The sequence below is a fragment of the Coloeus monedula genome, assembly GCF_965178545.1.
Source record: "Coloeus monedula genome assembly, chromosome: 3".
NCBI lineage: Eukaryota > Metazoa > Chordata > Aves > Passeriformes > Corvidae > Coloeus > Coloeus monedula.
In genome coordinates this window covers 85,582,513-85,608,603 of record NC_138783.1, presented here as the reverse complement: position 1 = coordinate 85,608,603, position 26,091 = coordinate 85,582,513, and the positions used below count along the sequence as shown (strand labels likewise).

The window sequence follows — 26,091 nt, the reverse complement described above, 5'->3', positions numbered from 1 at the left end:
GTGATGGTGGGCTCTGATTATCTCAAACTCGAGGCGAGGGAAAGGGAAGGACGTAAAAAGCCAAATGACCAGAAGACAAAATTCCTTCAAATACCGAATAACCCTTCGCGTTAAAGCCCGAGGAGAAGAAACAGAAATAAATAGCTGGGAAGTCGACTCCGCATGGGGATCAAACGATGCGGAGAGGCGCTGGGAATGCCGGCGCTGTTATCTGGAGACGAATTTCAGGCAGCTATTCAAGAGCACAGAATAATAATTATTCCAGGAGTACAACAAAAATAACTGCAGCCTACCAAGAACAAGGTGGGGAAATTATTGCCAGTTCTATGTTAAATCCAGCAGGATATGTTTCGTTCGGGGAAAAAAAAAAAAAAAAAAAAAAAAGGTTTAATGCTCTATTTGTCGTGCACACAGTCCCGTGTTAACAAATTACCCCTCTGCTGCATGCAGCAGGATAGCTCGACATCCAGAGAAACATTTCATATTTTAATTTTCCCCTACAGTACCTTCAGACAACATAATAACAATAAACAAGAAAACAGATCCTGCAATGTTCACACGCGTCTGGAGAGACCCCCTACCTATGGATTCCCCCCAGCCAAACAACCCACTCCAAATCCTCCGAACACACCGACACGGATCTCCGAGGCACCTCGCAACTTCTTTAGCTGCAGCACACGTCCCCCTCCGCGCACCCACCCACCCACCCACCGCCAGCCAGAACAGGCAGTACTTTTAAAAGAGCATTTTTGTTTCGCCGATTATTTTGACCGTTTAATTAAGAGAAATTAGCTAAATAGCAAATCAGGTAGAATTTCCAATGATTACAACAAATGCACATCTCCGGCTTTTTATTCATTACCTTTTTTATTGAACACTCATTTTCCTTTCCTCTTGACAGCGATACATTAAATTGCAGGAGCACAGTTATTTGGTTAGCTGTGGGTCCGTTTTTACTCACAGTGTTGCCACGCACAGGATGTCCTTAAAATCAATTAAGTCTTCCTCGACTCTCATTTCTGCAACCCATTTACAGAATGTAGATACCTATTTTCATGTTTTCCTCTTCCCCCCTCCCTTCCTTTTATTCCTCGCTCTCTCTCTCTCTCTTCCTCTCTCTCTCTCCCTCCCCCCCGCTTTTTCGCTGTTGCCTCTTTGCCTCCCTAAATCAAGGTGCAAAGATGCCAAAGAGTGATGAAATGAAAAGAAAGCCAATTGCTGGACTGAGGTGGGGGAGATAGCTGCTCGGAGTCCGCCTGCGACTATGGAGCAGTCAGTAATTGCTGGAGACAGGGAGAGCTGGGGGTTGGGCTGAGGTAGCCATGTATAAATAGTGTGATCTCAAATTGAAAGGCATAAATAACAGCAGGAGTGATCTAACCCTATACAGCCCATCTTCTACGTGCAAAAACAGCGTGCGGAGGACGGCCACATCTCCGATTGAAAACAAGTGGATCTCTGTGGATAAGATCACCGGGCAGCCATGGAAGAACTTACGGCTTTTGTATCCAAATCTTTTGACCAGAAAAGCAAAGAGAGCAGCAGCGGCAGTGGCAGCGGCAACAAGAAGGAGACGATCACGTACAGGGAAGTTTTGGAGAGTGGGTTGGCTCGCTCTAGGGAGCTTGGAAACTCTGATTCTAACCTGCAGGACATGACCGAGAGCAGCAACCATTGCCCGGTGCATCTTTTCAAAGACCACGTAGAGAGCGACAAGGACAAACTGAAGGAGTTCAACACGGGCAGGACAGCGGAAGGTAAGAGCAGGGCTGGGCGCCCTCGGCCCCGCGCTTCTCGCCGGCAGCCCCGGTCCCCTCCCCGGCCGCCCCTGGCTTTCCGCGGCGGGGGCGACTTGGTCACCGCGGCCCCGGTTCCGGCCCCGGCGGGGCGAGCGGGATCGCCTCCCGCATCCTGCTTCCCTCCTGCGGTCACCTCCCTCCCGCAGCGGCGGGAACACAGGCTTAGGAACACGTACTCCTGCATGCATATCGTGAGTGTAGCCGTGAAAAATAAGTCACAACTTCGGTCCTGCCCCCCCGCCGGCCCCCGTTCACATCCGAAATCGATCCGGTGCGTTAGGCGTTCTCTCGCCTGGGGGAAGGGGGCAGCGCAGCACGTCAGACGTTTTTGTCTATCTGTGTATTTTTGTACGAGGAAACCTTGTCCGGGTAGTTTTAATGCCTTAGGAGACCTGTTCTTCCTGCTTCCGGGCCGTCAGGATGCTGCTGCTTGTTCTGGGAGAAAGCGGCGTGTGGAGAGGGCTCTCCCTGGACGTTTTGTCTTGGGTCGGTCAGCCTGTCCTGCTCAGAGGCTCCGACCGGCAGGGACGAGAAGGAGGAGAGGAGCCTGGCTGTGGGGCAGCTGCCCGGACCCGGTGAGACAGAACGTCGCTGCGGCGAGAGGCACCGGCCGACTGCTCCCTCGGTCCCCTGCCAGTTCTCTCACCTGGGCCAGGGCAGCACGGCACCCCACCGACCGACGGGCAAAACGCCATTCCTTCTCTAAGCAACGACAACAACAACAACAACAAATTTAAAATATGTGTATTTTTTGAAGCAAGACAACTAAAAATCCCGCACAGGCTCACTGGGGAAGGAGAGACTAAATATGACGGGGGGATTAGAAAGTTGAGAAAGTGTCTCTAGGCAAGTTAGACAGGTGGACCTGCCTGGGGAGCTACTGGCTAGCTTGGGGTAATAAAAACCAGTTAATAGGTTGGGGAGCAACAACCAGCCTTTCAGCTGTTTCCTACTGTTTGATCTTGTTTAATATAACACTGGGAGATTTAATTTACAGCCCAAACTTTTATTTTATATCCTTCTCTTTTCTACCTGCTCCCCAAACAGAAGAACGGGGTATAACCACGTATTCGGGTACCCGTATTTCTGCACAAGACAGTACCACTCAGCTCTGCTTATTTTCCTTCTCTGGTCGAGAGACTGAAAAATAAGAACGTTCAGTTTAAGGGAATCATTCGCGCAGGAAATGATTTTTAAAAATGAAAGCAGGGCATGCTTCAGCAATCAAAAATAAAATGCGAACGAACGAAAAAAACCCCTCTACTACTCTCCCTTTCCCCGTGAATCGAAATTCTGGCTTGTATGTTTAGCTAATCTAATCTAATCTATGGAGAGAGGCTGGGGGTGGGGATGGAAGGGAGGAGTTGGAAAGAGCTGAGATGCTTGTGACAGTTTAAATTCATGCCAGGTTTCAGTCTAATTTCAACTGATTCCGGCGTGTGATTTCAGTCCCACCGATATGCTAGTTAATATTTTATACCTATCACGGACATGCTGTAGCCTCGGAAAAGAGACAGCTTTTGAACGCGCCTGATTTTCCCTAGGCATTTGCTGGGTTAGCACCCTCGTCTTTTCATAGGGATTCCCTTTACAGGAGAAATGAGAACAAAACGCCATTAAAACCAACCACCGAATATCCCCATCCGGAGGCCAGACCCTTCCCAAAGTTTTATGTAGCCAGTATCAGCCCGGAGCCAGGAGGAACAATCACGGCCAGGGACAGTTTTCATTTTGGAAGTGAAAACGAGTGCTTCGACTTCGGTCCGGCCTTACTTAAGCCCAGATGCAGTTCAGGACGCTTTATTATGTTTAATTAACTTACGATTTGCAGTTTATAATTTGCATTTTGGGATGCCCCTAAGTATATAGGTTAACATATGTGCATGCACACATTACTGGGTGTGTGTATACACACGTATATATGTATATAATATCTGTGTATTTGGTGAGGGAAAAGGGACTTAATTCGGGATCATCCGCAGACGCGACTCTCCCCAGATCCACACCACCCAGAAGGTGAGGCACGACAAAGGAGGCAGTCAGAACAGGCTCGTCCCGGGACTCCGCCAGTGCCCGCGCTGGATACGCACCCGGCGGGGCACCCCAGGCAGGCAGGGGATCCCGGGGAACCGGTTCATCCTAAAGCGGTGTCCCCCGCTGCAGCATCTCTTCCTCTTTTCGTTAGCTGGATTTTAAAAAGGGACAGTGCCTTAGGCCTCCCGGCATTAAGGAAAAGGAGAAAAATTATAATAATAAAAAAGAAGGAAATAATTTGCCAAAGCAAAAGAAATCTTCCTACCCAAGACAGAAAAGGGGGAGCTGTTTTACCCGCTGCGCCCACAGCCCACCTCCCCTCTGCCCGGGACAAACATGCTCAGCGGCTGCCTCTGGTCGCAAGCTCTCCACAAGCCCTGTTGGAGTCCCTGAAGGTTGGGAGGGTTCCTGCTCTTTCGGAGGGGCTGGGAGTGACCCATGGCCCTGGAGTCCTCTGTCCCGCACAGGGCCACGCGGGACCGCTGCCCCCGTGGTTTCGACCCGCTGGCAGATATTTTGGGGGAAAGAGGGTTGACAAGGAGGAGAGAGACGGGCGGTCTCGGTCTCATGCCCAGGGAAAGTTTCTTTTACGAGGCAAATATTTTCACAGTGGATTCACCATGACAGCAGTAGGGAGCTTCTTGCATAACCCTCTCTGGGAGAAAACGTCGCCGGAGAAACCCCCTTCCCCCACCTCTTCTCTCTGCTGGAGGTATCGGGGGGCCAGCGGTTTTCCTACCAACCCCTTCCCCGAACTGCTCGTGCCAATGGGCCGGCAGGGCTTCCTCCTAACCCTGGAAAGAAAATAAAATTATATTTATCTGTATAGGTTTTCTGATAGGGCATCAGACAGGCAAGGCAGCGCGGCTCCCTTCCACCCTCCGGCCCTTGGGCGAGCTGCCCCCTGCCCGGCGTTGAGCCTGTAGCGGAGCTCAGCCCCCCTCGCCCCTGCGGGGCCTGCCCGGGGACCTCCTGCCCGCCCGCCAGCTGCACCCGCAAGTTGTGCTGAGTTTGGGGACGAAGACGGGAGGAGGGAGACCCCCGTGTGAGAGAATTTCGAAGAGGTGCGAGGGGAGGCTCAGTGTCATTTTCTTCTTCCCCCTCCCGGCAGGGATCTACGAATGCAAAGAGAAGAGAGAAGATGTGAAATCAGAAGATGAAGACGGACAGACCAAGCTTAAACAAAGGAGAAGCAGAACCAATTTCACACTAGAGCAGCTGAACGAGCTGGAAAGACTTTTTGATGAGACTCACTATCCAGATGCCTTCATGAGGGAGGAACTAAGCCAGAGGCTGGGACTGTCTGAAGCTAGGGTTCAGGTAAGAGAAGGGCTCTGTTCCTGGAAACGTCCTCACCTCACTTCCTAACTGCCAGCGGATCCTAGCACAGTGCCCCGTTTCATGCAAAACGGGGAGGTGAAGGCAGAGGTGACACGTGTGATGGGGAAGCTGTTTGCAAGTCTGCTGTACCTGTCCTGCCAAACAGTTATTCTGCTCTGGGAATATCTGCCCGTGTCTTGCGTTTCCTAGGAAGGCGGTTTAAATTTTTTTTTTTTTTTTTTGGTACGTGTGTGGGGTAGGGTGGTTGGGTGGTGATAATGTTGACAAGTCTCTAATAACTGAACGATTTTTTTTTTTTAATTTAAAATTTCTTTTTTCACGTTGCAAACGTGCCATTTACTCTCCCTTAATCCTTACTTTCTTCCCGCTTTTTATTTTATGGGGCCATTATGGGGAAAAAAAAGAAAAAGGCCAGAAAACAATTGCCTGAATAAGGCTAGACAGTTTGGGTGCTGAGGGACGGGATTAGCCAGGGCCGGGGGAAAGGTGCCGGCTCTGATTCGCACAGCAAGCGTATGAATGCATGCCACCCCATCTGGTGGAGGTTCCCCCCGTCCCTCTCATCCCGCTTCAGAAGCAGCTAAATGCCAATTAGACTTCGAAATCTTGAAAATAGATCCCGGTTGCTGTAGTCCTGGGGCCACCAGAGCTGTCTGTTTGGGTGGCTCCACATCGATTATTTTAAAATTCGATTTTCAGTTTGATGCAGAGGAAAAGTACTCCTTTCCCCCAAGCCAACTAGGGAATGCTTCCACAAAACAGACGTAATATTAAAAGAAACTAAATCCCCCAACCAAACAAAAAACCCCAACATAGAAATAATTATCAAAAATTGACCTAGAAAAAATTAATAAGATCAACCTGTGGCTCTCTGAGCAGGCCCAGAGCAGGAGAAACCTGAAGGAAATCCCTTCTTGGATTAAAATTCTGTGCTTGGCCTAACAGACACAAACCAAACTAAAACTCAAGAAGAAAAAGTCACCAAAGCAACCCCTCCACAGAACAAAACGCCTTCACACCATGGAGATAAGAGATGTCCATGTATATGTATATCTGCCTATAGGAGTGTGCGGGTGGCTACGCATAGGCATGGCTACGGCTCTGTGGGCATGGATGGAGGCCTCCATGCCTTGCCCTCACTCCCGGGGCACAGCGAGAAGTTAAGATATACGCCCCCGAGATGGAGTGGGGAGAGGGGTCTGTTTGACCCCCTCTTTAACCGTGGAAAGCAAGCAGACAGCACACTGCTCAGCCAGCATTTGCCTGAGCAAGCCACTACCTCGCTTTAAACAACTATCTCCTGGAGGCAAATCCTGAAATAAATGGAGTATCTGGGTTGTTTTCGTTCCTTTTTTTTTTTTTTTTTTTTTTTCTCCTTCTTTTAAGGTTTTATTCTCCCCTCAGCTCCTGCCACACTCAGTACAAACTGAGCTGGGCAAGGGATGGTGCCGGGCATATGCCTTAGGAATGGCAGCTTGCAGGGAGTATTGCAGGGGTTCAGAGTGCTGCTGGCCTACTTTCTCCTGGAAGATTGATCTAACCACACCATATAAATTAATGAAAAGATTAAACTTTTGCTGAAGGGGACATCAACTCTTATGTCATCTTCCCAGATCTTCTTACTTGGGCTCTGTAATATCTTTCCAAGGCCTTGATGTACTGTTTCTATAAAAATAAATTACTTGTAATTGAATTCTGCACTCTTTCTTTCAAGTACTTTATTACTGAGGAGCACCTTAACAGGATGTTCATAGTTACAGGAAAATTGGTGCTTCAAGTGCTTACAGATCTTAAAACAGCACACACACAAACAAACAAACAAAAACAAACAAAAAGAATCAGGAGGAGATTATGACGGAGATTAAAAAAAAAAAGAGTATTTAATAATTTTATATAAGAGGTTTGCATGGATTAAAAACCCCCATACATAAAATAAGTATAAAGAGGAAAAAGAGGAAAATGGGTAATTAATTAGGAAATAAGCAGAGAATTAATATCCATCAATAAGTGGAAGCAGAACAAAAGAGAAAAAGACAGAAAAGGGAAAGGTATTTTTTTTTCTAATACTTTTAGAATTGTTCTCTAATTCCTATCTGAACCTCTTGTCCCTTGCTGTTAAAGGATATAGTTTCAATTTAGCGTGGAAATTTGCTGTAAATAAATTGAAGCTCCTATGGTAGCTAGTCCTTATTAACCTTTTATTTTTAGTGTTGTACTGGAAACTCATATCACCCAGCTGTCAGGGTTATAATTGAAAGTTATGAGACCATAGTGAGGAGCAGGCAGTAATTCAATTACAACAAATATCTTTGGGTTTATGGTGCAGGGCTAAATTAAATGTCATTATTCACTGTCTCTAATGGAAATCAAAAGGAAATCAGATTAGAGCATTTGTGAAAGAAATCACTGAGTGATCCTTAATGAAGAAATAACTGTCTAAAACAGTGTACTGTGCTTTACTTAGCATATTCATGACTAATTGGAATTGATCGCGAATCACACCAAGCCTGATTTATTATCGCTTAACGCAGTGGCTAATTCATCACTTTTATTCCTCATAACCTTATTTTTTCGTAGCTAAAGGGAAAGGGCACTTCGTTTTCGAGATTTAAATATAATTTCGGTTTGAAAGATGTTCTGATTTGCAAGAGAAGTTGTTTAAACGCTGCTTAAATTTCTTCTGACAATTTACACTGCTTTGGCGAGGCGGGGGGGCGTGGGGAACACACACAAGGAGATTTCCTGCAAGGATTTACCACAGTAGAAAAACGTATTATTGTCGCTACGGCTCGATAATATTTTGCATGCTCATATTTAAATACGTATATACATGCATATAAATCCCTAACGGCCCGGTTAAAAGGAGAAGCGATGCATGTTGTTAATATTTGCGTATTGTTGGTAGGGAAAAATAAGCTTGTGCCGCGCTGTGCAGGGCAGCGGGACGGCAGTGATGCCCGCTTAGCGCGGGGAGGGCTGCGCTGGCGACAGCCGTAAGGGACAGGAACCGGGACTGGTGGGTGGGTGGGTGGGTGGGTCTGTCTGTCTGTCCGTCCGTCCGTCCGTCGGTCGGTCGATCGATCGATCGATCTGTCCGCACCCGCGGCGCTCCGCCGTTGCCCGCTGCGCGCTTCCCCCACAGACACCCTAGGCAGGAAAAATGGTGCGCTAAATCAGAGAAGGCCAATACCTACTTAAGAAAATCACTGAGGTACCCGAGGTAATTAATGCCTTCGGAAGCCTTTCTTTGCACTAATTACTCCGTTGTAAATGACCATCATTAAGGCAATTGAAGAAAGCTTGAAGGGAAAATTTGATGTAGGAAGTGCAGTTAGTATTAATTAACCGTATGATCTCTTGGCAAGTGCAAGAACATCAAAGGTTGTAGGTGTTTACTTAGCTACAAGATTTTATCAGCGGTGAAAGTCAATGTTTGTCCATATTCGGTAGGTTTTGGTGTAAAGATAAGGGTCCGCAAAATATTTTGGCCCGCACTTCTGACGATGTTTTGCGGAGAGATGCTAATCAAGCACGGCAGAAGGGGAAATGTAAAGGAAGGTCTAAAATGCCCCTGGAAAAGAGGCACGGGAAGCGCAGTGGCAACTGCAAAGTTCTGCGATTGTTTGAGTGAGAACGGCTGGAACTGGGGCAGTATTATCGAATTACAGGCATTTCTCGGGTGCATAAGCACTTCTTTACATCCCAGCCTGCAAAAGATGCTGCTCTTGTCTGTCCAGAAGTCTGAGGAAGAGAATTTTATTTTCTTTAACATGTAAGGAACGGTGAATGATTCAGACCCTTTCGCGAAAGTTCAGTGTCTCGCATCTTGTCGGAGATCATCGATTCCAAGCCCGGCTCGGGAGAGGGCAGGAAGTCCAGTCTCTTGGGGGCCAGACCCCGGAGTCTGACCTGGCCCACGCTGGCTCTTCCCGGGCTGTTTAAGATTACTAGGAAGGGTACGAGGGTCCCACCCGTCCTGCGGGTGGTCTTATTGTCACTCCAGACGAGTGGCACAAAGACCGCCACTGCCTGCCAAGGGGATGAGGGGGCCCCCGAGACTCGGTGCTAAGCGGCAGGCTCCCGGTCTCTTCGGCTGCGAGGGCACTTCCCACCTCCTATGTTCTACTGGGGGACCACAACAAGGAGCAGGACCTCTCCCCCGAACAGCCCCCACAGCAGCACAGAGAGGGGCTCACTCCCCCTTGGGTTGAGAGGCTCCCCTCGGCTGCTCCCGAGGAGGGACTTCAGCAGAGTTGTTCAGTCACTTGCCTCACCCTTCCATCCCTAGCTCCTGCAAAAATGCTCCCCTTAGCAGCTACCTAGGCCACCTCCATTTTTCTGTTGTTGTTTTGTTTTTGTTTGCTTTTTCTTTTTACAGGTCTGGTTCCAGAACAGGAGAGCAAAGTGCCGAAAGCAGGAAAACCAGATGCACAAAGGTGGGTTAGGGGTGCGGACCGGCCGGGCGGTGGTGGCCTCGGAGCCCCGGGGTGCCTCCGCCACTCACCCGGCCCTGTCTCTCCCCGCAGGTGTGATCCTGGGAACCGCCAGCCATTTAGACGCCTGCAGAGTAGCCCCCTATGTGAATATGGGAGCCCTGAGGATGCCTTTCCAACAGGTAGTCAGCTCCGGTTTTATTTTACTTTCCCTCAGCAAGCTCCGACCCCCATCCGTTTGCCCGGGAGGAAGCCGGACACGTTTACAAGTGCCATTTATATAGAAGTTGGCAGGTATTAAAAACAGACTGTAAAACTTCGTGAAGGAGCCCCTGCCCTGCTTTCGGGAGCTCAGCGCTCCTCGGGGCCGGGGAGAGGACGGAGCGGGGGGTCCCGCGGCCCCAGGAGGGGCCGGCGGGGCTAAGGGCCCCTCCGCCGCCGTGCGATGGGCTGGCACACGGCCCCAGGCCGCCCGCAGACCGGACTGGCCTCCCGGGGGCGCATGGCCTTCCCCGGGCGGGGTGGGCCCGGGAGCGCCCGGGAAAGCCCGTCCGCCTTCTGCGAGGACCGAGCGGCTCCGTCCCGAGCAGCCCAGGGGGCTTCGGTCTCCTCCTGGCGCCGGAGAGGGCTGTGGGAGAAGGCTTTTCCACCCGATGGGCGAAACCATAAGGGGGAAAAGCTATGCGGACCCTTACGCTGTCGTTCCCCTCCTCTTTCCGAGGCGGGCTGTCGAGACCGGTCCTTTTCCGATGGACGCGGCCACCCCCGGAGGTGGGAGGCTGCTCCCAAATGCTCTGCCATCGTGGTGGTCAGCCAGGACAGGGGCAGTGGCGGAGCGCAGGCACCGACGCCACTGTGAGGCCTGGGTCCATGCTCCAGCGAGGCACAGCCAGCCGGGGAAGGCCGCTGGGAAAAACCGGGACCAGGGAGATGAAATTCCGTTCCCGCTTCTAGCCGGTTGTAACTCTCCCTCCCTCGTTTTTTTTTTTTGGTCAATTAATCCGGGAATTGATTTTTTCCAGCCCAAAGGGACCCTCCACCACCTTCTCCGTCTCGGAGACACGTGGAGCTGACAGATTAATTGTATTGATTTTTAAAAGACATATTTGGACCAAAATAATTAAATACATAAATAAACTCTCCCCCACTCCTCCCCGAACCTACCCGGAGCTGAAATCTCTCAGTCAACCCAACGTGTTTGTGTAGGTCTAGAAAGCTCCAAAGCAAACACTAGCCGGGTATAGAAGGGACCCATGGCCAAAGAGTTTTTAGCAAGGTATAAATAAACATCCCTGGAAAAAAAAAAAAAAAAATTAGCTATTTAGCACTTGTTGGCGCCCGTGCGTTGGGCCGCATTTATTTATTTATTTATTTATTTATTTATTACCACGAAGAGGAGGGTTAAACATGTCTCTGTGCCCTTGGCTGAGCAAGGGGCGGAGGTTTGCCGCCCTGACTGCGGGGGGAACTCCGCTCACAAGTTGGTCTTTTCATCCGCCGGGCTCCCGGGCAGGGTGGAGGTGCGGGGTGGGTTGGGGGCTGTGCGCCCCACGCCGCGGGCTCGGGACTGACGCCGTGTCTCTGCCACCGCCGCCCAGGTCCAGGCGCAGCTGCAGCTGGAGGGCGTGGCCCACGCGCACCCGCACCTGCACCCGCACCTGGCGGCCCACGCGCCCTACCTGATGTTCCCGCCGCCGCCCTTCGGGCTGCCCATCGCCTCCCTGGCGGAGTCCGCCTCCGCCGCCGCCGTGGTGGCCGCTGCCGCCAAGAGCAACAGCAAGAACTCCAGCATCGCCGACCTGCGGCTGAAGGCCCGCAAGCACGCCGAGGCCCTGGGGCTCTGACACGCTTCCCCCGAGCCCCACTTCACACCCCGCCCCGGGTGCCCGCGGCGGGCGGGTGTGTGACCCGCACGGACCGCCGCTCTGCCCCCCCGCTCCTCCTCATCCTCCTCCTTCCTGGCTGCAGGGCGAGCAGCGAGCGCTCCGGCCGCCCTGCCGCCTTATCTCTTTTTTATTTTATTCTATATTTTTGTTTTGTTTTGTTTTTATTTCTTTCCCGTTCCCCGAGGTCTGCGAGCGCTCGGCGGCTGCGCCCTCCCGCCACTCCGCTCGCCCGCTCGGCCCCAGGGACTCGGCGGCCGGGAGGTGCCGCGTGGCGCGGTGGGGACGCTCCGCCCGCCGCGGGCCCGCGGACTCAACACACGCGAGCAGCAGACACCCACCCGCGAGTCAGAGACTCCTCGGAGGACAAAGTAGGTGGGAGGAGAGAGAAAAGAGAGTTTAAAAAAAAATCACAAAAAGAGAAAAAAAAAAAAAAAAGAAAGGAAACGATCTCTAAATTATGGTAATCTGTGAACATTGGGGACACTTTGGATTTTTGACCCTGGCAAAAGTGATCGCTCCGGCATAACGTCATCTGCTGCTGTCAGTTTTGCTACCTTGTGCATGTGTCAAACTAAACACGTTTTGAAGATCAGAAATATATTAGAACAAAACTAAACAAAACAAATAGTAATAATAATAAATAATAAATCCTTGGGGCTGGTCTCCATTAAAGATGACATTTCTTTGTTGCCAACAGTATTATTTCACTGCCATGAATCTCTTCCATCACTGAGGAGCTGCTGCTGCTGCAGAACTGGTTTGAGTTTAAATGTGGAATTTCAGATCTGAGGCAAGGGCAGGTTTTTATTTTCCTTCTTTTCTTTCCTAAAAACACCAAACCAGCAATAACAAAAAAGTGTGTCTCAAATGGCTATGTCCTTTGAAAGGAGAAAAAGAGAGAGACTAGAATTTACTAATTGTTAGTGATAACTTGAAAGATGGGAACAATAAGAAATGCACCTGTTTTTCCAGAATTACCTGAACTCAAAGAGATGTATTGTGCCATAGAAACAGGTCAGTTTTTCATTTTTCCCCCAAATGCCTAGATCTTTGAATCAGAATCTCACTGTTTTACAGGATGTTGAAAGAATGAATTATATGTCAAAGATGGACATACAGTTTTAAGGCATAATACTGATGCAGCATTAATTTTAGTGAAATGCAATTAAGTGCAGTAAAGTGCAATACTGTAAATATTATAGATTAAAAAAAATAGCCGTACTTATTCTGTTAATAACCGATTCTGCAAGATCTATAACTTAAATCCATTACACTCAGACTGGTGCATTGCAGCTCTTTGCCAAAATGACAGTCCGAGTCTTCTATGAATGGATAAAGTTATATGTATCACATATGGGAAAAGGTAGATACTATAATTTCTAGTCAACTTAATGTGCCATATTTCTGCGAAGCAGGCTGAAAAGTCTGTATGACACTTTCACACGATTTTAAGTAAAAAACAAAACAACAAATCCAAACAAACTAAAGCAATCCATAGAAGTGTTCGGTAGAAGAGCACAAGTTCAATATTTTGCCATTTTAATTTTTGCCTGTGATTTGGACACCAAGCAGTAAGCTAGTGCTTAAGCAAATTAACTACTACAAATCCAGCAAAGATGGAGAGTGGAGAAATTCTTCAAATTATATTTCCAAAGTGTCTGGGTTTACTGACCCTCCTCCCCAGTTCTATATTTTCTGTTATTCACTTCTAATTAGATTCGGGGTATTTTAAAAATTTTCACTGGGAAGGAGAGAGGAAGGTACAAATAGTGGTCTTGTCTTCATCTAACAAGATAGTTATTTGTTGCCTTTGCTAACCAGGTCTGTGTTGATGGAAGGTTATCCTCTGAATAGCACCATTATTAGGCCTGCTTTTTATGTCTTGTTTAGCAATCCATTACTAGTTTTGGCTTTTGCTGATATTTATCAAATCCAAATATTACTGTAGGACAAAAATTCATGCTTAGGATAATTTTTAGAGACTTTTTTTCTTTTTTGTGTTTTGTTTTTTTTTTTTTTTCTCCTTCAATTTTTGATATTTTCTAGCAAGCAAATTTCTGGAATGTCAAAATTGTGCCATTTCCCTTCTATTTATTACGTGAGAAGTAGTTAATATCTTGGATTTGCTGGGGCTGATAAAAGTTGCCTGCCTTTTTTTGCCTCTCTGTGAAAGTCTAGTACCTTTTAAAAGCAAGGCCAAAATATAAAGGTAGCATTACTTGTTGCTGAGAAATACAGACCAAATCTGAGGCAATTAACAATTTCTTATTGAAACAAGACATTGTCTAGAAAGTAAAATGTTAGTCATGATGATGTATGAAATTATGGCTAAAATGAGAAATATTTGAAGTAGTTCCAGCACTTCTAAAATGCAGATCTGAAAAAGAATAAACATTACCATAAAGGTGGTTTAGGCTATAGTAAGTAACCTGTTGTAATGGACACCCACAGCCATTGAAGGAGAATTAGATATACAATGTTGAAGACCAAAGGCAAAGAGCTATCGACTGAATAGGGACTGCTTGTTATCTGTACCTGTAATCTAATTTTTAGCCCTTCAAATCCTCTTTTGAGAAATTAAGAGAGGCTTACATGATTTTTTTTTTGCAGTCCTGCGCTGGACTTTCAGAAAGGAGTGATTTTTACTCTCAAATAATTCCATAGAATGAACTTGTTGAAGTTGTAGGGTTGGGATATGAATTTTCTCAGTCATCTGAGATGCTGACAAGTGCTACCAATCTCGGTGTTACACATACAATATGCATCCACCTTGTATGGGAAGGAATAACTTTCTACCTTTGTTGTTCTAGATACAAACACAGCAAAAAAAGCCTGTAGACTTCTCTCAGAAATTTTACTTCTTTATCGTATTCAAAAACCAGCGGCAACATGAATATAATTCCCTGCTAAGATGAAACAAGGCTGGTAGTGTAGCATACATCTTTGCAGAATGAAATATTCTTACTTTTTTTCTGAGTGCTTTCAATGGATGTCTCAAGGACAGTCTTGCTCTCTACCACAGAAGGGAAGAAGGTGGCAAGATTTATCAGCTTAGCCTGCTTTGAAGGAGTTACCACAGCTCAGCCTGGGGAGAGGGGCAGGGTCTTGCTGGGAATCTATCAAGGTGCTTCATGCTGCTCCTGCATTTCATTTAGCATGAAAATGTGCGCTGTGTAAGGGTTGTTGCCAAAACTGGTTCTGCTTTGCTTTCTTTAATGGGCCAATTACATTAATGAGGGTAAAAAAGCTTTGCCTTGTTTTGGATGATGCACACAGGTGACCTCCTCTTCTTATCATCTTTACATCATTGGGAAGAAATGAGGCATCCTACCTGGCCTATCATGTATTGGACTGTACTTTTCTCTAAGTCACTGTGGCTCCATTCACCATATGGAGCTCCAGTGATCTGTACAAGCTGAGAATTTGGACCAAAGCGTCTACTCCATCTCTGTTAATGTGTGGTCTCTTTTTGTTCATTTGTTTGTTTTGTTTTTGTTTTTTGTTTTCTTAAGTAGGTTGGAGGTTGAAGACAACATAGTCATGGTCCTGAAGTGCTTATTAAAGTCTAAAACTATTGTAATTGTTTGAGATTCTTAGGCATGCCAAGCCTCATTTATTGTTCACCATCATCCAGCCTGATCTTTGTGTAATCTTTGATTTGAGAAGTGTGAGATTTCCAGGATCATCAAAACAGCAGCCACTGAGCAGAATTTCCTTGGAGGAGGCCTTCATTTAGCATATGTGGATTGCTAAAGAATCTTTCTTGGAAGATTCGTCTGGTATTTGAAAAATAACTTGAATGAATGCCAAATGAATAATGATGTTTATAAGCAAGACTATAAAAAAGGCTTCATGCCTTACATGGGCCCCTTTATAATGGAAAGAATAGATTCTGGGATTTTTTGAAACTGTCAAATAAGTTAAAGTACTTCATTCATTTGTACTAAAATAGTCAGTTGACTCCATGGCTCATTTGTATTGACTTGGAAATATGCGAAAAAAATTATACTGAAAGTCTTTTTGTTTAGTAGGGTCATATAGAAGTAGTGACATTTTGGTTAATATCATAATACTTAGCACTTATATAATGTTTATTTGCAAAGCCCTGTATAAATGTCTATTATTTAATCCTTACCCATTATGAACTAGGTAAGAATTATTATCCCCATTTTTGTAGAAATTAAGGCATATAAATCAAGGGCCAGGTCCCCTCACCCATTGTCAGCACTGAGTATTATTACTTCTGTTTTTGTAACCCAGCAACGTCCCCCAGATCATAATCTGTCATGGACTTTGTGGTGGCAGACAGCCTTTTACATAGCTGGGGCCGTGCTCCTTGAAATTTAAATTCTGTATCTGACTTCAGCAAAAGTTTTAAGGGGCACATTGAATTTGGAGTGTCAGAATGTGCCTGTGAGGTATTTCCACAAAACATGAAGTTACTGTCCAATTCTCTGACCCTGTATGTCAGTGAGAATTTTGTTTATGACTCAATGGGGCTGAGTTGTGTCAGTGCTAAGTCTAAAACCAAATTTCCAAGCTCCCAACAGCATGCACAAATTGCTAAGAAACTCTGATTTCCAACTTCCCCTAATATAAATTTTTCACACAGACCAAGCGTACAGATGTCAATTCTTTGCATGCTTTACCTGCTATGTCTTTTAGTCCTATGTTTGCCTATAAAATAATAATAAGACATGATTTTGAATTGACATAACATTGACACATTGGGACTGTTGACTCGAATAAAATAGACATGTAGTAGTACAGAAATCGAGATCCCTAAGGCAAACCCAGGTTATGGATTTTTTTGTTTGGTGACAAAAAATACGCATGTTTTCTGCTTGTTTAAATGTGCTAGGCAAAATCTCTCTTTTTTTTTTTTTAAACTGATAGTTTTTGGAGACATTATTGCTTTGGAGATGACAGGCTTTTTTTCCCCTTCAGTTTGAGGAAAACTTTTAAAGTATAGTAAAAATAGATTACACATCTTTCTTAGAAATGTGTTTATTTTTATAATATCTAATATCTAATGATCCAAGTGGTGTCCCTGTAATTGTTAATTTTACTTAACTCTATAAAGTGCACACAACCAATATGGTTGGAAATTTTTTGTGTTCCTGTTTAAAAAAGGTGGTTGAAGCGCCCCACTTCTCATCTGTAAGCAACCTACTCACCCCATTATGTTGTTTTCTTTTCCTGATGTGACAGCATTTTCATGGCAACAAAGTTTTCAAACAGCTGTGGATAACGTGGCAACAGCTTCTCATTTGGTCCTTTGAAAATCTCTACTGGTTGCAGCAAGATGTGATAGGGCTGGAGAAGGCCTGGTCTTGCTTGGAAACTAAAACAAAAAATAAAAAGAAGTGCGATGTGCTGCAGAGTGTGATCTCCTATCCTTCTGAGACGATTAGAGCCTTCTGCTTTACGCCTCATGCTTCTTGTAAAATGGCATCTCTAAGTCACTTCTTTAAAAGGTACAACATGGGCCCTGTAAATGTAATGAGGTGGCTAATTTTATATTTGTTATTTTTTGTTAGCTGGCTTTTCTGGCCAGGTCAGTGGAAGGCCATAGGCTTTGGTGTTTGAGGCATTCTTCAAAAGGGGTATGATGCCAGATATCCCTCAAATTTTGTCTGTTAGACAGAATTGATGCTAAAAGTTGGTGCCTAATTTTAGTAAATCAGCCTAGAAATTTGCTGGTTTCCAATAAATAACTGAAACACAATGCAGTTCATACACCTTATATTGAAAATTGATATATAACTAAAATCACTTGAAGAATGTAGAAAATATCAGATTTTGAACCTGAAGATATTTATTGAAAGACAATACTTTCATGAATCTAGGCTTATGGTATGTATTAATTACATCAAAGACAGGCAAATATCTCTGTTTCTTTGTATTAATGTATGTGGATGTTTTATTTATTTTTTGTTTGAAAAATCTAAATGTGTATTATTTTAATTATGTTGAGTGTAAATTTGACAATGCTTTGCATTTATTTTTATATTTTAAAAACCTGTTGCTTTTGCAAAAGTATGAGCAGCCAGTATGATTTGCAGTACCATAGCATTATTTTGGTTATGTATTCACAGTGTGTCTGATTTACAGACATTTCAGGGATTGCTAAAATGAAACAAACAAACAAAAAAAATCTTCAGACCCAACTAATCTTAAAAGTTTGTACCCCTTTGCTATTGCGGAAGAGAAAAGGAAACAAGCAAACAACCTTTTCTAAGGTCTTGATTATGCCAGCATGCTCCTACATGAATTCACCAGACACGTTGAGTTCCATTTTTGGAGTGTATTATGTTGAATCACATGATATGAATGTACATCTTGTAAAAGTGAGATATGAATAAACTTATAAATATTTGTAGTCATGTGTTAACGGATACGCAGAACAACTACTACCAAAGGGAATATGAATAACAAGGTATTTCCCCTTGTTAAAACAGAGCTTTTACTTCTGTATTTAATTATTTTTCAAGCACCTTATTTGCTTTCTCCTTGCGAGGAATCAAAACTGTGCATCTTACTCTGTAGTCATTTCATTTCACTTACAAGTCTCTCATTGGCTTTTATGCAACAGAGTTGTTGTAACAAGTTGTAGCTTAGTGATGGTTAATTAGAAGTTCCTTTTGTACCCAAGTAATAATAATAATATGGGGTTTTTTGTTTCTATTTATTACTAGTTTGGCATCCTATTTTTTTAAAGGGGTAATAGTTTTCCCCTTGTGTTAGGAGGAAAAAAGGAGCCTTCAGAATGGACCATTCTAGGGACTGTATTGTGATGGCTCTGATCTGGTGTCTGTTCAAATCAACAGGAAAGGCACTACATCAGGCTTTTATTTTTCAGGCAATTAAGGAGTGTTTTCCACGTCCCTGCTTGGGTATGTTAGACGTAATTTTCTCCTGTAGTTTTATTCTTTCTAGTTGTAATCCAGCATTCTGATCTTGAAAAGTATATTTAGGGAGTCCTCTTGTTCCCCTGCGCCCTTTATTTCATCAACAGCAGCAAAGCAAACTGTATTGGTTGGAAGTCTTTGTTAGGTCTGTGAATCAGGTTCTAAACTTCCAAACTAGTCACAAGAGTCAGGTTACCTTGTCTTGTTTGAAAGTCAGTTTGTTTGACACGTAAGTGGCATTTAAACTTTATCAGCCTTATGGTAAAGGGTAGTTTCATATCCCAGCCCTTTCCACAAGTCCTCCCAGCATCTCTTTATTCTTTCTTGTCTGCAGCTGGCTGTGTATGCTGAAGTCAGAACCTGTATGTAGCTTTTCTAACCTTGTATTTTGTGCAAGTATTTGCATTTATTGGAGTTCTGACATGGAACATAACTGAAAAGGAGTTGGTGCAATATTCCCACATCGTGATTACTGTTTTTCTCTAAGCCAGCACCACAAACTGACATCCTGTTTTTCCTGTCAATAACTGTGTAAGATACAGGCTATTATAAGAAAATTAATCCTTCCTTTTTGTAGTTCAAAGTTATGTGGGCAGTGAATGGTTGTCAGTAGTACATACCATAAGAGTTATCAGAAAAAAATACAAAGCGTAACAGTGTGTGCTGAAAGATTAGCTTCTCCAGAAGACTGTCCAATAGCCATTTATGAACAAATATGCTCTAACTCTGTTATTTTTTTTTTATCTATTCATATTCAGTTTACAAGTTGAAAAGAGATAAGTTCTTTTGGCAATTTGGTTGTCAGGAAGAGAGTTTTTTCCTCCTCATTTTCATTAATTAGCCTTTTTTTTCCTACTTGTTGTACTGCTTTCTAAAATCATTGACAGTTCTGAGGGAAGTTTCCTCTCTCTTGTCTTTGGGTATATTCTTTTTCTTTGCAGGAAAATTTATTTTTAATTCCAAAAAATTATACTTTGACCCTATAACCACCAGTATTTTTGGATACTGCCTCTAGATCTCTTTAAATTTATTTGGATAAAAATAAACACGGTAACGACTTCCTCATGAATTGTCAGTAAAATTTCCTTTCTTTCTTGAGTAGCTTCTCTCTCAGACTCTTATTTTTTGAGCTGAAACATCTGAAAAGAAAATTATGAGGAGCTACACAGGAAACAGGACTGAGTATCTGCTGGCATGAATACCCTTGAACACTTGAAATTTCACCAGTATGTATAGTTCAGTCCTATATTGCCTGCATATCCAAAAGTCCAGTTAAAGGTAGAGAGAAATCTGTATACTTAAGTCTGCAGGAGCAGCCATGGAAAGACAGAGCTACATTCAAGGACCACACGTAAATTACTAGAGATTGGATAACAGAACAAAAGGAAATGTATGTAATTTCATTTCCCCGAATCAAATACTCAGACTTCATTACCAATATGATTAAGGGTAATGATCCTACTCTTATATTTAATTGCTGGTTTAAAATTGCTACCAAGAGGCTATAAAAATACAAGGTCAGAAAATTGGATCCAAAAAAGAGACCTGATGCCTCACTCTAAAGTTAGACTTCAGAGGAATTTAAGCACTTAGTTCCAAAACCTTAACACAGGACTCTTGGCTACTTCTCAAACTCTACCAAAGCCTGAGGGCTGCAGGTCTCTGGTTCCACATTTAATTTCTCCATATGCCTCGTGTTCTACTTGTGTGTGTGCCTGGCACCTGACTGATCTCTGTGGCTGGGAGGCTTGCTCTCTCCTTAGCCCAACTGAATCACAGAAATTAGGCAGCTGTTTAATTTTGCTTATCTTCAGATGTTTCCAATTCAGTCAGCCACATCAGAACTTTGTCAGTGGAAGCAAGCAGACACTTCAGGCAAATAGACCTCCGGTGAGTATATTAAGGTGTGCCTTAGAAGACTAGCTCAGGTGTAGGCACCTTCTCTGTAGACATCTCTCTTGGAGCAGGCATGTCCAATTCCATGACAAGTATCTTCCACGTGCTTCCTTTGTGTGTCCTCCCCTGCACAAAGGACAGTGTTCCACTGCTTTGTTTTCTTCAGAGGGGAAGATTTCCTTTTACACAATGACTCCGTGTGTACACGGAGCACATTAGCACATTACATTAGCACAGGACTCTATGGTCTGGGTTTTTCTGACTATCTGAACAGATGGAGCAGCTGAAAAGTTAAAGCTCTTGATCCTGGAGAAATACTTTGCAGAACAGGGTAGACATGGATTACCTGGGCATAAGTATAGCCCAAGACTGTAGCTAATGCCACTTTGATGGCAGAGCAGGCAAATGACCTTTCTGCTATAATTTTTGGTCTAACTGGTTTCCCTACTGTGATTTCTGATATTATAGTCTACTAAAGTGCAAATTGCTTTTTTATAGTTTTCTTTGGGAAAAGAATTATCTTATTGTTTTCCCTAGGTGTGGCTCAATATGGTATTTGAATATTTCCTAAGCATATCAGCTTTGCATTGTAGACTTCCTGGATTTCATGAAGTTTCCAATTTTCCTCTCTTCCTGGTTACAAAAAGACCTCTTAAGACGAGGGATTTAGATGTACTTATACGCAGAAACATTAAAAACCAAATCCCTCAAAACTTAACAGAATTTTAATTCCCACATACACAGCCTTAGAGTCTTTAATGAAGCAATCTCTTACAGTTCCATCTACCATGTACATTCTTGCCGCAGGACTCCTGCATCAGTTGCTGCATGGGGTAAACTATGCTCAAGGAATGAACTGGGGTGTGTAGAGAGGGAAGACATCTTCTAGGAGTATTCTTCATTTGCCTGAGAAGCCAACAGGTGTCTATATGTAGATGACGAAGGAAAACACGTCAATAAATGTAAGTTTAGCTTTATCACTTGCACAGCTAGTGATCATGCAGGAGAAGTGGATCTAGCCTGCTGCAGACCTCCAAGCTGATACACTGAAGGCAGTCAGACTTTTCCAGGATACCATTGAATGTGTAGCTTTCTGTCTTCTGGATGTTAAAGCACAAGACCAGGAATATGATTTACAGAAGTGCTCGGTGTTGACTGTTGCTACTCTAATTAACACAAGGCATGTAGGTTTGGGACTTCAGGGAAGGAGCCAGCATACCGTGCCAATGTAGATCCATGGAATATACCACTGACTTACTGCCTTACATCAGGCAAATCGTTGTGTCTTTCTGCTTCAGTCTATAAAATAGGTTTAATGGCACTCTCTTAATGTGTACATAGGAATGACACTCTGCTAGGGTGTACATAGGAGGATTGTGACCATAAATTCATTAATCCTTACAGTACACTGATATACTAGTTTTCGGAGCATCAGCACAAAACCCATGAGGCAACAAGTAACTCTATATTCAATGCAATGTTCAGAGGATGTGCAGTAAATAAAGCATGAGGATAAAGAGAAATATTGGGCAACTGCTGTATTCACTGAACACTGTGCACTCAATAAAGCTGGGGTCCTGTGGAAAAAAAGAGACTTATATAATTAAAGAATGTATCATAATGTGTATACACATGGGAGTAGAATCCAATTGCACAGTAAATGCCAGTAGTGGCACTTCCTGACTTTTGGCTGTTTAATGAATTAATGAACACTTATTTTTTTCAGCTTTAAGAACTTCTTCCTTCAACATTTACATATAAAATGGTCTATAGTTATCCCTTTTCAAATTAAAATAAAAAGCTGGACTGCATACACTGTAGAACCCTTAATACTGGGACACTGGACTCTCTTCTGAAGTCTAGAGGTCACTTGATTCACAAAAGAACTTATGCTTATGGGAAGAGAAAGATGCTTATGGTGTCTGAGGCTTACATAGGACTTGGGCAAACGGGACACCTGAAGGGGTGCTAAACTCACTGACACCAGATGTACAGAATACTCCATTTTATGGGGATTCAAGCCCACTGATATGAGGGATGGTTGAGGGAAAGAGCTTTACAGCCTCTTCTGATTAGAGATCAGTCAAGAGGCAGGTTCCCAGCTCACGTGAGCTTCCAGTGCAGCCTGAGTCTTTGTGCAATATTAAAGGATATGAAAGGCTCACTGAAAATAATTGTGGCAAATAAACTGCGTTCACCTTAGAAAAATTTGTATTTTTACTTGGGAAAATTAGTTCCAGTCTCCTTTTGTTTTCAGCACATCCACATGTATCCCAGTGTGACCCATACATCGTTAAATGTTCTCCATCACCACTTGTGATCTAGTGCTGAATATATAAATATTCAGGATGTAGAAAGGCTGAAAGCAGAAGCTAAACTATAGTTCAAAGCAAGGGGAACAGCTGGGAAATACAGAAGTTGGACCAACCTAAAGTGGTTTCATTAGACCTGCAAGCTCTAACCTGGCATTAGAGGGTGAAATGAATGAAGGTTTTTATCACTGGTTGACAAATGAGGTCTTTCTTTGAGGGCTAATTTAATTTATTTTAGACCATGTTTGCCAAGGACTATTAACATGTGTATGAATATTTGTGGATGAACTGACTTTTCTGTATATCTGAGCCTTAGGACTGTTCATGACAAAAAGTTTACAGGAGATGCCAGCCATTACCAATAGAGAGATTGCTACTGCTCCTCCTTTAGTTACTGTCTTTGCTATAAAAGGAAGGCTGTAGTGTTCTTAAAATATCGAACCATTTCTCAGTGTGGTAGAATTAGGATAGAGTCTGATTTTTGGGCAATGTTTATTTCTGGGACTCCGGTACTTTAGCGTTTGAGACTTGCACTTTTACAGGGGCTCATAGCTTTCATTGACCAGTGATGGGCAGAGATACATGTTTTCTGCTATAGATAGATGTCCACGCCTTTGGAAGTCCAGCTTGGAGTAGTCGTGGGAGGCAGGGCTTGAACTAGGATGTTGTGCTCGTGGGAGCCCTTCTGCTTCTCAGTGAGGCAGATGATTCATCTGTCAGTGCCTTGCCATTGTTTGTCCCTTCGTCCTTATTGCTAAAGGGTTGGGTGTGGAGCATTTGGAAATGTTGCATTTGGAAACAAATCATGTCTGGGCCTTGAACGGTGTCTAATATCTTTTCTTTGAGAAAGGTTCACCATTTTATTCATGGAGAAGAAGAGGGAAGAGATTTTTTTACCATGAATACTTTTCCAGAATAAATTATACTCTAGAAGATAATGTGAGGTTTGGAGTAATTTTGATGAAGAAGAATAATGGAAAATAAGGGAGAATATGCTGTTGAGGTCAAATCACTTATCTCCTTTAAATGTCCTAGTACTAGTTCTTTATCAAAGTTATATTCAAGAACTGAGAAAAAGCAGGTTCTCAGGCCTGATACTGTAAATGTCTTTTTCTGGGCCTCATTCACTTTACCTTGGAGCCTATGGCTTTTACTCTTGCAGAAAGGCATAGCTTTTCCTGACAAGTGGTAGCTCCTCTCAGATTGTTTTAATAGTTTTAATTTATCTGCATTCCTAGTTCACAGAATCACAGAACCATAGAATGGTTTGAGTTGGAAAGGACCTTCAAGCTATCTAGTTCCAACCCCCCTGACATAAGCAGCAGCACCTTCTACTAGACAACGTTGCTACAAGCCTCATTCAACCTGGCCTTGAACACTTCCAGGGATGGGACATCCACATCTTCTCTGGGCAATCTCTTCCAGTGCTTCACCAAACTCACAGAAAAAAATTATTCGTAATATCTAAACTTATTCAGTTCAAAGCTGTTACATCTTGTCCTGCTACTACATGCCCTTGTAAAATGTCCCTCCCCAGCTCTCTTTCTGGCACTTTTAAGGTACTGGAAAGTATTGTAAGGTCTCTCTGGAGCCTTCTCTTCTCCACACTGAGCAGCTCCAAGTGTCTCAGCCTGTCTTCTTAGAAGAGATGCTCCAGCTCTCTGATCATTCTTGAGGCTCTTCTCTGGACTTGCTCCAACGGGTCCACATGCTTTTTATGCTTTGGGGGCCCCAGAGCTGGATGCAGCACTCCAGGTGAGGTCTCACAAGAACAGAGTGGGAGACTCCCCTCCCTTGACTTGCTGGCTACACTGCCTTTGAAGCAGCCCAAGCTTTGTTTGGCTGTCTGGGCTTCAAGCTTGCATTGTCTTTCATGTTGAGCTTCTCATCAGTGAACATCTCCCAAGTCCCTCTCTTCAGGGCTGCTCGCAATCCCTTCTCCAACCATCCATTATTTGTGTTTGGGATAGCCCCGACCCAGGTGCAGCACCTTGCCCTTGTTCTAGTCCATCAGGTTTTCACTGGCCAACCTCTTCAGCCTATCAAGATCTCTCTGGGTGGCAGAGTGAGTTACTTGGTGTTGCTTTATTCCTTTTATATGGATACTTGCTCTATATCCAATCTTGTTTGGTAACTGTAATATGTAGTAGTCTTTCTATAAATAAGTGTCATGGGTTAGCAAAGCATAGTCCTGGAAGTGATGCTCTTGCAAAGGGGTTCTTACAGCTCCTCTATGACCTGACAGAACCTATCAGCTGGCTAGTTTGAATATAGACAATTTTTTAAGCCACTTAAAATTCTGACTGCCTCTGTGATCCACGCTTAAGAATAGATAAACCCTGGGCAAAGCTCTCTCTCGTTTCCGGTGCTGGGACAGGTGACGGCGGGCCCCGTGTGGGGGCTGGTGGGTCTGGCCCAGGCCCTGCTCGGGCCAGGCTGGGCCGGGCCACGGCCATCCTGGAGCCATGGACCTGTTCCACCTGTGGAACCCCCACAGCTCTGCAGATGGAGTGACCCATCTCCCCCTCTCCAGTGTGGCCAAGATTCAGCCGAAAGCTGCCCACCACTGCCCAGCGAAGATCATGTGACCAACAGCAATAAGCAAAATTCCAGCTGCAAGGCCTAGGTGAGATTAACCCTTTTAGTGCTGTGAAGAGCTGAAAACCTGAGGGAGAAGAAAGAGGAGATGCTTAAAGCTGAAATTCTGTTGTAAAGCTATGATATATCAGAGTACCCATTGTAATTTCATGAAGGCATGGGGGGTGGAGCGTTCAACTTGTACTTGTGAGCAAAAGCACCTGCACTGAGATAGGCAGATGCTGAAACAGCTGTGATTTCATGAGAAGTTTGAACAGAGAGTGATGGAAGCGGTGAGGACTCTTACTCCACACGGAAAGGGGAAGACCTCTGTTCCTAGAGATGCTCCCAGAGATAGTCCTAGAGATGAAGATGAGGAGGACCCTGTGCTCCCAGGGAAGGAGGGGGGCCTCTGTTCTTAGAGATGAAATGCTCCCAGAGATGGGTGAAGAGAACTTTTGTTTCTGAACAGCTCAACCTTAAAATTGTACCCCAAAATCTTCAAGAGTGGACCCTCGAAAGCAGTTGTGGGAAAAGCTGCAAGTCGTGGGAAGGGACTCACATGTGAGCAGGAAACCAACCCAGGCAGCTGTCTCGTTGTGATAACGTGTTCATAGCATGAGCAAGAGAGACTTCTCTTCCTAAATGGACTGAACAAGGTTATTATGGAAGTGGTAAACAGACTGAACATCTCAAGGGTTGTCTTTTTACATTGTCAGTGGGAGAAGGGAGAAAGGTGGGGGGGGAGGAGAAGTGTTCTGAAGGTGTGGTATGATTTTTTTTCCCCCTCTTTCTTCCTTTAGGTCTGTTAATAAACTTCTTTATATTCTTTCAAGTTTTGTGCCTGCTTTGCTTTTCTCTTAATTCTTATCTCACAGAAGGTAAACGGTAATGAGTATTTT

The 26,091-nt window shown here is 44.3% G+C and overlaps 1 protein-coding gene across 2 annotated transcripts; it reads left to right on the top strand.

The window, feature by feature from the left end:
* Nucleotides 1–1,483: 1,483 nt before the first annotated feature.
* Nucleotides 1,484–11,451, top strand: SHOX (SHOX homeobox; the record flags this gene model as incomplete). 2 transcript variants are annotated; one of them, XM_082279156.1, is made up of 5 exons in its annotated part: nucleotides 1,484–1,757; nucleotides 4,945–5,153; nucleotides 9,553–9,610; nucleotides 9,701–9,789; nucleotides 11,206–11,451. In XM_082279156.1, 5 exons carry the CDS (start codon nucleotides 1,484–1,486, stop codon nucleotides 11,449–11,451), a joined length of 876 nt encoding a protein of 291 aa, XP_082135282.1. The 2 variants fall into 2 exon arrangements, with proteins under 2 accessions (XP_082135282.1, XP_082135281.1); XM_082279155.1 differs by having other exon boundaries at nucleotides 9,701–9,792.
* Nucleotides 11,452–26,091: the final 14,640 nt, after the last annotated feature.